The sequence below is a fragment of the Sander lucioperca genome, chromosome 1, assembly GCF_008315115.2.
Source record: "Sander lucioperca isolate FBNREF2018 chromosome 1, SLUC_FBN_1.2, whole genome shotgun sequence".
Classification (NCBI taxonomy): domain Eukaryota; kingdom Metazoa; phylum Chordata; class Actinopteri; order Perciformes; family Percidae; genus Sander; species Sander lucioperca.
The window spans coordinates 51,131,587-51,144,374 of NC_050173.1; the positions used below are offsets into that span (position 1 = coordinate 51,131,587).

The 12,788-nt window shown below is 41.6% G+C and overlaps 1 protein-coding gene across 1 annotated transcript in view; it reads left to right on the forward strand.

The window, feature by feature from the left end:
* Nucleotides 1-12,788, forward strand: part of psd2 (pleckstrin and Sec7 domain containing 2) — a 55,989-nt gene that overhangs the window by 14,355 nt on the left and 28,846 nt on the right. Inside the window, exons 4-5 of the mRNA XM_036005606.1 lie at nucleotides 9,230-9,802; nucleotides 10,862-11,587. Of these exons, the coding sequence (XP_035861499.1) occupies nucleotides 9,315-9,802; nucleotides 10,862-11,587 (1,214 nt within the window). The 5' untranslated portion in view covers nucleotides 9,230-9,314. The remainder of the gene's footprint in view (nucleotides 1-9,229; nucleotides 9,803-10,861; nucleotides 11,588-12,788) is intronic.

A 12,788-nucleotide genomic window follows, 5' to 3' on the forward strand; every position in this document is an offset into this window, starting at 1 on the left:
TGTGCACCGTGCGGGCCGTGGGATTTTATGGAGGTGTGTGTTTTTCTCTCTCTCTCTCTCTCTCTCTCTCTCTCTCTCTCTCTCTCTCTCTCTCTCTCTCTCTCTCTCTCTCTCTCTCCCTCTCCCTCTCTCTCTGTCCCCCGAGAAGAGAAAAAGAAAAGCTTTTCCTTTCCGCTTTAAGGAGGACAAGTCGATCTTGAAACGCGACCAAGGTCTATTTTGGAGGAAAAGAAAGACACCGGCCTCAATTGAGCTTGAACCGTGTCTCCTAGCCATCCTGTTGTCATGGTTACTGGCTCGAGGAGGCTGGGAGAACATGGCTGTCTCGCGCCGTGCTCTCTCACTCTCTCCCTCTCTCTTTCACACACACACACACACACACACACACACACACACACACACACACACACACACACACACACACACACACACACACACACGCAGGCATGCAGCGCAGGGAAAGAGACAGGGGAGAGACAATAAGCCTTGTCTATCTGCCGTTTGTTTATGTCTTTAAGTGTATTGGTGGACACTTTGGAAAAAGAACCAGGCACCGTTGTAACCTCATTATACATTTCAAATGGTATCCTATAATTCTATGCACACTTTAAAGGTAATTGTAAGCCCCCATATGAATTTTATATATATTTTTTTTATATAACAGATGATATAAAAACATCATAAAGAATCATACGATCTATAGAAGATAAGTCTAATTCTGTCTAGAATATTATAGAAATATAATGATTTTTGGCAATGTAGGACAGAGCTTCTGTGCTAGACTTATCTTTGCCTCTACGGGATGTGGGTGGCTTCTTTAAAACAGGTGTTTGATAGCATCTTATTTCCCATCCCCAAAGCAAAGTCACTATTATCTTAATTATAGACATTTACATGTCTAGTCTAGATCCACTGTAATTCATCCCCCCAATACAACTGTGGGCTCTCCCAGGGAAAAGTGCAGCTCTCTTCAGTGTAATCATCTTGAACTCAAGGTGTCAGACATCCAGACGCACCAGCGGCAGCAGCAGCAGCTCTTCCTCTTCTCCACACTCCCTCTCTTATTGTCCTTCTCTTTGTTTATTCCCTGTAATTACTTTATTGACACTATGGTTGATCAGAAACAACAGTACCGAAACTCTTTCAAACCATTTTTTTTAAAGTAGCCTATTATTTGGATTTGCAATTTTGTGAAACACATTAATCATACAGTGTATTACACTAAGACTGACATTCCAAAATGAGAAAGAGAACATGCAGTTTTGCAAATCATTCGTGTGTGTGTGTGTGTGTGTGTGTGTGTGTGTGTAAAAAAGAGTGAATTTGCATGACGAAATGGAAAACATGATAAATCACCACATGTACTGTGAGCATGTATTTAGATGTAAGCGTTTAGAGTGACAAAATGCGAGTAGACGGTTGACCTTGACAGCATAGAAGTGACATATATTGGGGTGATTTGAGAGGCTGGCTGACTGCTACGCTCCAGTAGGCTGGTGTGGCTAGTTGGAGGCCTTGTGGTCATATTGGTGTGACTTGTAGAAAGGCAGGCCGGCTAGGACAACACCCGGGACTACTTCCAACTCCATGGTTTCCTGCCTTCCTGTCCCAGGCTAACGGCCAGGAAATGATTTTTCTTCCTCTCTGTCTGCATCTGTGCTTGTAACACAACAGCATTTTTGAAAGGTGACTCTATCTCTGCACTGTGTGTGTGTGTGTGTGTGTGTGTGTGTGTGTGTGTGTGCGGGCGGGCTGCAGCAGTGCCAATGCTGCACCCAGCCTGTATATTATGAACAGGGTCAGTGGGTCATTTATAGTATGAGACTGCAGTGTTAGACAGATGAAGAGAGGGGGAGGGAAGTCCTTAGTATTCAGATCTGATTAGCATCCATCAGTATTCAGCTGATAGCTTCATAAATGCATTTTGATTACCAATTAGCTCTTTATAGAATTATTAAGAGGGTTGTCTTGGTGGGTGCGTTTTGAAAGCTATTTGTTTGTTTTCTCTCTCTGATTTCTCCTGTGTTTCTCTGCTGTTAATTTTCTAATTAAAAGCTAAGAGTGCAAAAATATACATAAAATATGTATGTATGTGCGTGGGCTACTTATTTAATGTGTGACATCATTTTAGAAGATGAGATAACCAACTCTTTTTCAATGACTGCAGTGAAGCACCAACACTGCGCCCTTCACACCTCTTGCCAATACTGTGCTGGTGCTTTTCAGTAAGAAACCATCACGGTGGCACACAGCTGAAATAAAAGAACTGTTTTTTTTGTTTAATATGCATGCCGACAGCACTACAAACGTAATGAGGTCAGACAAGTTCTAAGTGGTCAAATGGCTGCCTGTTCCACCACTTAAACTCTGTAAAGGTGGCGCAGTGATGCCCAGCACGCGTGTCTGCAGGCAGCGTAGTGTTTAAAAATAATTATATTATATATATTTACAGTATATATATTATAATTCATCAGCAAAACAGAGCTATAAAAAGATAGATGGATAGATAGAGAAATGGCTGGAGCTAGGGCTGCTTGATTATGGAAAAAAATATAATCCCGATTATTTCGATCAATATTGAAATCACGATTACTCGTTGACTTCTGGAAAGATGTTGCAATTATTGAACTTAAAAAACTGTGGAAAAAGTTAAATAAATCAACAGTAAAAAAAACACATACAACTGTGAAATTTGCCTTAATACTTTTCCTATTTAAACTTTATTTTTTTTCATTCAAACCAAACGAGATAATAAGAGTTTACTCACAAAACGTAATGAGCTAAATATTTTTTTTTATTCTCGATTATTCTGTTTTTGTGATTGTTGGGAGCCAAAATCATAATCACGATTAAATTTCGATTAATTGCACATAGGGCTGCAACTAACGATTATTTTCATAGTCGATTAATCCGTCGATTATTTTCTCGATTAATCGATTAGTTGTTTGATCTATAAAAATGTCAAAACATGGTGAAAAATGTGGATCAGTGTTTCCCAAAAGCCCAAGATGACATCCTCAAATGTCTTGTTTTGTCCACAACTCAAATATATTCAGTTTACTGTCACAGAGGAGAGAAGAAACTAGAAGATATTCACATTTAACAAGCTGGAATCAGAAATCATTAAAAAAATGACTCAAACTGATTAATCGGTTATCAAAATAGCTGGCAATTCATTTAATAGTTGACAACTAATTGATTAATCGATTCATCGTTGCACCTCTAACTGCATAGCCCTAGCTGGACCCCAATATTTGACTATTCTGATATTCATTTGTTGGATAGGTTTTTTTGGATTTTCAACTTTGGGATTTGAATATTCGTTTTCTTCCCCCACCTACAATACTGTAATAACAGAATCCTCAGAAAACGATACAATGACAAAAAAAATCTCAAAAAACATGCAGACTGAAATTTACCATGGTGTTTTGTAGCGATTAAGCCGCTAGCTAAATTTCCACTAGCCACTGGCTAATTTATGCGGCGCTATGCCGTCCATCTCAGCGGAGAACAGCGAAATGTCGAGATACAACCTACCAGTCTAATGTATGAAGAGATCTGTATGTTATTAGGAACAACCCTAATAGATAGATAGATTGCAGAACACAAGTTGCTATAATGTAATGTTGAGGCTGTAATTTAAGCTCTTCATATTGCAAGTCATATATTGTGTCAGAAAACCTGCAACATGATTTTCCTCGCTATTGTGTAGCTCTGTCATTCGTTAAACTCTCAGGGAATCCTGGGTAATCCTCTCCTGCGCCATGTTACATCCAGTCACTGCCAATAACATCTGGCCGTGGTGCAGCTCCACTTGAATCGGAAAGGCGTTAAAGTGCCCATATTATGAAAAAAAAAACACTTTTCCTAGGATTTGGGGTGTTATTTTGTCCTTCCACACGCATACAAACTTGGAAAAAAAACCCATCCATGCTGTTTAGAGTGAGATACGGTTTCTGAATGTGTCCTGCCTTCAGTCTCCGGGTGAGCTGGTCAAAATCGGCACGGCTTTCTACGTCACTAGCCGAAACGAGGTGGCTAACCGTAGCATGCTAGCTCGTTCTGAATGGCAAAACACTGCTACAACACACACTAGTTCGCCATAATCTACAAAAGAACTACTTCAATGTCCCTGTTCTGCAGGTATTCCACGCAAAGTTGGAAGTGTGCCCTCGTTTAGAAGAAGTCTCCCGGCTAATCCTGCCTTGTACTACTGAAGTTGTTTAAACAGCTAGCTAGATGATGTGATCTTACCTAGCTACTGAGCATGTGCGACTGCCAACAAAGACGTTACAGCAGTGAGAGGTCTCACTCTGTAGCTAAAACAGAGACCTGAACACAGGGTGAAAAGAGGAGCTGCAGCAATGTGCAGTACAACAAAAATATGGTGTTTTTTGAAAATTAAACCATGTAAACCTATTCTGGTACAACCTCAAAATACAATTATGAACCTGAAAATGAGCATAATATGGCCACTTTAAGTGCCCTGCTTAAAGGCACAAAAATATCCAGTTATTATATTTTTCTGTATTTAATGCTTGAAGGAGAACCTATTTTACATACAGTATAAAAGTCATGTGACTAATGGAGAGCACTACTTGGCATGTTGTGTAATGTCTTCTGTGACACTGGAAGAGCTTTGTCAAGTTTTAAAAAACCCCGACCCTGATGATGTCACACAGATTTTCAAAAGAAAGCCTGTGTTACAAAGTTTAAATTAGTTGATTTGTTTACTGTTCACATAATGCAAAAATACAAACTATATCTGTTTTTATTTTTATATCCCTAATGTATGTATTTTTGTTGTATGCAAACCAGGGAATATCAAACTGGTGTTTAGATAGAATGTCAATCAAACGAAAAAAAGAATGATTCATTTTGAGTATGGCGTTTATCTATTTTTACAAATGAACTCTTCAATTTTAAGTTGAATCATATTGAATATTAGGATGCAATGCAGGAGCTGGGTAGGCTTCCTACTACAGTTAGACCTGCTCACTCCTGAAAAGCGTTTGCTTATTTTTGAAGCCTCCAGTCTAATCATCAGTAGTGTTTCTTTGGCATCTTTGTGTCTATACAGACCAGTCATGCTTATCGCTGGAGAGTCCCAGTGGACTGCGGCTCTGTGTCTCAGAGATCAATAAATTACACCATGGTGTGTGTGTGTGTGTGTGTGTGTTTGAGAGTGTGTGCGTATGTCTGAGATAGAGAGAGAGATATAAAAGGCACACGAGATAGAGAAGAGCTGTTTAATGGCAACTCTGCCTTTTATCCAACATCATCCTCACTGGATTGGGAGTTCATATGTCTGGATGGGCATGTGGTCAGATGTGTGTTTGTGTGTTCTTCACATGATTGGCAGATGGTCCGATCGCAATTAAAAGGAAATTGATAAGGTTTAAGAGCTCCATTATTCTGCTGACAAAAGTGGAATGCAATAAGTCTCTCCTGATAGCCATTGTATACATAGAGACACAAAGACTGACTGACTGATTGACTGTCACACACACACACACACACACACACACACACACACAAGGCTTTTCTCAATTCCTTGTTATTCCTCTCCTTGCCTTTTCTCCTCGCCTCTTAGACCCGCCCACAGGAGATTGGGGTGGAGGAGTCGAGGCGGGCATTTAACAAAATGAGACATCCATGCTCGGAGCCGCCATTTAAAGTTGCTTAAATTAAATATGACATTCAGCACAACTGCATCAGCTGATTTGTCACACACTGTATTTTATGATCTCTGTCAGGTGAGCAGAACAGTGTTCACAAAGACAACCTCTCTATTTACTTTCAATTCAATTCACAACCTGGCATCATGTGACAAGAATGTACAGGTGTATTTTGTTTTTAACACATGCACACACACACACACACACACACACACACACACACACACACACAGTAGTAAGCTATAGCCTTTAGGCTTTATTTTATTGTGTAAAGCACTGCAAATGGTTGTATGAAAAGATCTATACATATACACATAAACACTATCTATTAGTGAGGCTCTTCATACAAATCCGAGTGTAGGCTTATAATCCTCCATCCTCCACCCACCTAAATTAATTAGTTTTTTCATCCGATTTAGAGACCCGCATGGAGATTTCTGGACACTCGGTCACGCCTCTTTTTTTTACATGCCACGGGTGAAAAGCTTCCGCAGAGGATACACCGCTGTATCCTCGATTATAGCTCCTCCGGCGAGCCTACTCGCTCCTCGAGATGCATTTTAGGAATTGGAATGGCCCAAACACACAATTTCTCTGTCATTGGCTGTTTTTTTTCTTCATCCATCTACGCAGGGTATCTGAGCACATCTTCTCTTCCTCCTCAGCAGCGGTATTCTTCTTTTTCTAAGACCCATTTACCTCAATTACTGCAAAATGAGAGACTGAGACAGAGGAAATAGAGCGGAGGTAGACTGTGAGATAGCAGAAAACATAATGTAGAACAGATGGAGAAGAAAGAGTGGGAGAAAAACAGGACACTGGAGACAGCGAGAGCGTGAAAGCGAGAGTTCCCACTTTCCGTGTCTGGTTTCATAACTGTTCACTGTTACCATTTATGGAGATATGTCACTGTTTTGTTTGTGTGTGTGTGTGTGTATTTGACTGTGTGTTAATACATACTTTGTGTAATCGCATGAATGGATGCAAATTGTGCTTCTTTGCTTATGCCTACTTCATGTGTGTGGATATGAGCTCCCATAGACTGGAAATTTTCAAATGTTCAGTGCCTGCGTCGAGGATAATTTGAGTCCATACTAATCAGTGATTGGTAAAGAAGGAAGGCACATACTGATCCATGAATGATTAATTCATGAAAACCTTTCCGATTTATTTTGTGTTTTTGAGATATACCTTTCGTAGTGTGTCATAATAGTCATGTGATTGATGCTTCTCCAGATGGAATACACTAAGGCAAACTGCCTGGTCACTAATAAATAATGCAAAAGATTCCCATGCTCCTTCGCTCAATAAAAAAAGGAAGAATGAGTAGGCCGGTCACTGATTGCGTATGCAGAAAGAAATCGTTGGGGGATCAGTCCTTTGACATCATCACAGTTTCAAAAGCAGTCAGAGTGAAAAGGATTAGAAGACGCTAGCAGAAACACAATGTTCTCGTTTTTTTTGCTGCTACTATACTGTATTTTTACACTGCTTATACTTGTCAGAGTGACAGAAGACAAGTTATTCAAACTGTGATGTGACGAGGAGGATGATTGTGAAAAGCCAAGGTGTTTCTTGGCTTCATCATGGCTCTGCGTGCTCCAACAATAACATTTGCCACTAGAATTAAGACTGAGAGCTGAATACTACCATTGCATTTGGGTGACGACATTTAGTCCTAAAAAAGGAAAGGTCTATTGTAATTAGGAGAAATGCTTGAAATAAGGCAGCAATTTGCTCGACTTTCTTGGTTCTGCATAATTTGCCCCGTGCTTTTGCAGCTGTGATGAAACATTTAGTGGGCCTGTGGTGTCCTCGTGCTCAGGGGCTAAGCCAAAGCACTTGCAACATCATAGAAACAAATTTGGCTCACATCCTAGCCTGCCACAAATCTTTCCTCTCTATCATGATCCTGTTTTTTCTACACGTTTGATCAAAATAAAGCAGAAATGCCAGAAATTTCCTCTGAGAATCCACAGAGTTTGGTTGGCAGCAGGCTACAGTATGATCATTTCAGCCAAACCAGGTCCTTACCTGCATCTGCATGCCATCAGAGCAGCTTTAAATGCCAGTAAAAAAAAGTTACTGCGGTTGTGCTGTCAGTCCCCTGCTACGGATGATTCAGCAGAGCAGAGATCTAAAGTGGCTAAGGACTGTCTGTATCAGAATCGGTATCAAAAATAATCTCACCAGCTGTTCTGGAGCTATTAATCACATCACACATTCCTCCTCAGCAGATAAGTTTGCTCAGTTCTGAGCAGTGTACGGACTTTTCATCCATGTTGACTTTAAAAGATGAGATTGAAAGCTCATTCTTGACATTGAAGATTGTGTGATGAAATGACAAATACTTATTAATTCATCGATTATCCAAATTGTTGGGATGATCAATTTCCTTTCAGTCGATCAATCAGCTCATCGTTCTTCACACAATTCATCAGATTGTATCTAAAAAAAAGGATTAATTTTATTTTTTTTATACTTAAAAGAAATCTAATTTTCCATAAAAAGAATAATATATCAGCCTGCCTTAATTTAAACATTACAAGCTCTCTGCAGTAATTAAGAGCTGCTCATTAGCATTTACCCTTGAACCTGTGTAAGGATAGAGGAAGACCTGCTATACAGGGGTCTCAGCTGCTCAGACCACAGTGCAAGTGAGAGTAACAGTAGACTATTAGAATACATGTTTAAATCTCAGGTTACTAGCATGCATTTACACAAAGCACAGTCACTCACAGCAGGGATGGAAACGGGGTAGTTAGTTATTCAGCTGTGAAATCTCAGAGAGAGGATGAGCTGGCAGGATCATTCTGACAGGATTCAGTTGAGCTGTATTAAACAAATCTCTCTCTGTGCCTGCCTGCCTGGCTGTCTGTCTGGATTCCTCTGCTTTCTACTCTAGCTACCTTTTCCTGCCTTTTTTTTTTAGAGCTGTTTTGGCATCATCTGGTGCAGAAGACAGTGTTCCTAACCTATGCACCTCTCTCTCTCTCTCTTTAACACACACACAACATAACAACAACAATGGCGGACTACATGCATGTGTTCCTGCTGGAGAAGATATTGAGCCTATTATTATTATTAGGGTTACTAGGGCAAAATATTATGCTCCTGTGCCACCACGCTGAGCAAAAAAGGCTTCTTCTTGTGTTTGGTTTCTTCTACTGTCTGTTTGTATACAGCGCGCAAGCTTTATGCGTATTGCTCCGCCTCTTCTTCTCCGTTTTTGGTGAATTTTTCTGTAGCAGAAACAGCGTCACCTATAGGCCTGGAATATGAAGTAGCGTGTTGAGTCATTTACAAATGGATCCGTTTGGACGCTAATATTCTTGAAACGATGCCAGGGAAGACGGGGGGGAAAAAAGATCGTTTTGGTACGTGTGGACGTGGCCTATAAGACTAGAAATAATCAAATGACTATCAGTATCTGCCATAGTTATTATAGTAATAACACTGCTTCTCCTCCTCATTTTTACTTGGTACTTTGTCTTCATTTCATGCTGATTTTCCCTCCCTCTCTTCTGCCTCTCGGTTTCTTTTCTCTGCAGAGGGTCCTCCCTGGTTGCTGATCTGAAGCTCTGGTCCTCATCTCTGGCTGGAGTAGACAGCTGCCCCCCTTCAGTGAAGAGCACCATGACCCAGGAGGGGCAGGCTCTGCCCTCTCCCACCCCACCAGAGAGCCCAGTGGAGCCCAATACAGCCACCACGGAGACACACAGCCAGGCAGAGCAGGACAGGCTGGGGGCCGGGGCGAAGGACGAGCTAGAGGAGGGGAAACAACAAGAAGAGATCAGAGAGGGAGAGGAGGAGGCACAGGGGGAGACACACAGGGAAGGAGAGGGGAGGGAGGAAGTAAAGGATGAGGGAGGAGAGGGTGAGTTAAAAGAGGAGAGGGTGGACGGCACTGGCGATGAGGTTCGACAGACAGATGAAGGGGCGGAAGGAGAGAGGGAAGGGACGAGAGCGGAAGGATGTATAAATGTGGAGGTAAGCTCAACGGGGGAGGAGGCAACACATGAGGTGGAGGGGATGACAGAAGAAGAGGAGGAGGAGGGGAAGGAAAATGAAGAGATGCAACCGGCTACAGAGGAGGAGGCAACTCACCCTCAACAAGCTGGGCGGTTAGTTCACTGTCATCTTCACTGTTGTGCTCTGTCAAGATATAGTCTATATCGCTGTTGGGCTGGGGAAATCTTGTGACTACATCTTTGGACCTTAAGGTGTCAAAGTATGATATACAATTAAACTTTCACCCTTTCCTGTTTTATTATGTATTGACATGACAATCTATACATTCATGCACAAGTATCACATGAGTTAAAGCACGCAGGCACACACACACACACACACACACACACACACAGCACACAGCTTCCTTAATGCTTACTATTTATAATGCCCTAAGACCTTTTTGGTTGGGCCGACTGAAGTTTTTAAATGGCAAATGGTTTTCTCAGTATTGTTCTCTGGTACATAATTAGCCTAATTTGCATTTTACAAAATGAACAGGCTGAAAGAAAATAAACACGGAAGTAAAATAGTTTGATTTTCAAAGAGCTGGAGGACTCAGTAAACCAATTTTAAACCTACAAAGATAGTGAAGGGCAGTCTGTGAACAGTTCAACATGTGGCAAAGACATATCTGTTAATTAGTGAGGGCTTTGTGAGAAGAATGTAGATGAAATAAAATGCATAATATGAAATAGGCAAATGGACAATTGGTGGTTTTATGAAATGCACAGCCATACCTTAACACACAAATACAAAAATACAGCTATTATATATGTAAATAAAGCTGTATCAAGCTTTGATGAAACCAATTTAACAAGGTATTTCTCTCCATCGGCAGCAAGCACAGAGCACTACAATAGATTCATATTCTCACAAATAAAAGGGTTGATATAGTGGAGGTTTGACAGACCGGGGGAGATGAGCTTCCAGCTATTCACAAAGTAGCAAATTGGACAGGACTTTTTCATCTTTCATCTTGAATTGTCAGTGTGGCTATTCAAGCTGAAATATTTGCCCATTGTGTGTACTTCTTCTGAATGAAGAATGATTTCAGCAGTGAATATGAATGATGTGTGCCAATCTCAACAAAGAAACTGCCGTATGTTTTAGTCATATGCTAAAGATAATTTCACACTTTCCTTTCCTTTTCTTTCTCCACGTTGAAACAGACTGGCAAATGGCATAGGTGGGAACGAAGACGACGATGAAGCGGGCGAGGAGGACGAGGGGGGGACTCACACACACTTGGACACTTTCAGCTCTAACTTTGAGTCGACTGTAGAACAGGCTGACACAGAGGTGGAGGAAGAGGAGGAAGAGGTCCAGAAAGAGGGAGACGGGAGAGAAAACCAGGACAGTTTCAGCTCAGCGTTTGAGCAGATTGTTGAGCAGGTTGACGCTCGGGAGGAGGAAGATGATGATGATGAGGAGGAGAGGGAGAAGGGTAGGGTTGACAACAAAGACGGCTTCAGCTCCACGTTCGAGCGCATCGTAGAGTCTGCCCTGCTGAGGGGCGGGACCTGCTACAGCAGCCTCGACTCTCTGGACGTGCTGTCACTCACAGATGAGACGGACAGCTGCGTCAGCTTCGAGGCGCCACTGACGCCGCTCATCCAACAGAGGGCGCTGTTACAGGGCCCTGAACCCCTGGAGCTGGAGCTGGAAACGGTGCAAGAGCAAGAAGGAGCTGAGGCTGGGCCAGAGGCCGGGGAGAGCGCTCTCCGTGGGGCTGGAGCTGTGGCTGGAGTAGAAGGAAGCCCGCTGAGGACCACCATACCGGGGAGCAGGTCAGAGTTTGTGCTGAGCCAGCCTGGACGCTGGGCCATCCCTAACGGATACCACACAGACTCCCGGGGAGCCGTGGAAAGTTGTGGAGCCATGATCAGCTCTGTCAGGTAAGGAGGCCAGATTTGGGTTATTTAAGCCCCTATCTTTAGTTATGTATGTATTAACAGCACCCTTCAACTTATTACAGAGGGAACATGTTTTGTCTGAAGATAAATTAGACAATTCTGGTGAAAACTGTTGCAGTTTTTTATTTCAGCCCTTTATTCTGTATTTCCAGGTGGGGTCTGCGTTGAGAGAGGGGGTGTTATCAAAGTACATTGCTGTCTGGCACAGTGTCCTTTTTTATATTATCACTAGCTGTCCCCAAAGTCAGTATTTTTTAAATCCTACACATAGGAGCTTTGAAGTTTAACTCCAACAATATACAAATATAACCAATTTTTAACTAGAGCCCATTGCTACTGACAACTGAAAATTTGGCATGCAGTTTTTTTTATACTTACACAGCTTTAATCTATATACAGATATTAGAAGGATAGCGATAATAGTAAAATAAATAGTAGTAAATAATAAATATTTAAGTAAATAATAGTAGTAATAAATAGTTTATTTCTTTCTGGGTTGTTCAGGTTGTGCTTCATTCTTCATTCTTTAAATCTGACTGAATGTAAGAGCTAATACATATATCTGCAATGGCACACAACTGTTGCACCGTTATCAAACCGTCCATAGAAGAAACATGGCGTACACACAGCTTTAGATGTAGAATGGGCCTGCCTTTGAACTACCATAGCAAATAGGTTATTTTACATTTTGCATGTTTAACACAGTTAAATTAATATTTAGATTATAATGACAGATTCCAGTGTGTCCTGTTGCAGCCAGGCAGTGGAGGCTTTGTGTAGATATCATACTGTTGTCCTGAAGTGTAATTGGTGTAATATACTTTGACCTAGGCTTAACCAGCAGGTGGCGTGATCATAGTGAGACCCAGCTGTGGGCCTTCAGAGAAGGGGCAGGGAGGTTGGTTGGGGGTCAATGCGGCAGTCTGGTGGTTCCAAAGGAAGTCATTTGTCCATACATGTAAACTCAGTTGGCAGGCAAATCTTTACCAGTCTACCCAACCAACCAACGTACATCCTCCAAATCTTTGGGAAAGGAGAGAAGGGAAACTGTTGCTGTACATGGTTGGATAGCTTTGTGCACTTCAGTGTGAATTTAACATTTGCACAACAGGCTAAAAGACAGCAAAAAGCATACAAAAAGGCAGTACTGACAAAAATTCAAAGATGCAGTCGGAGAGCTTTT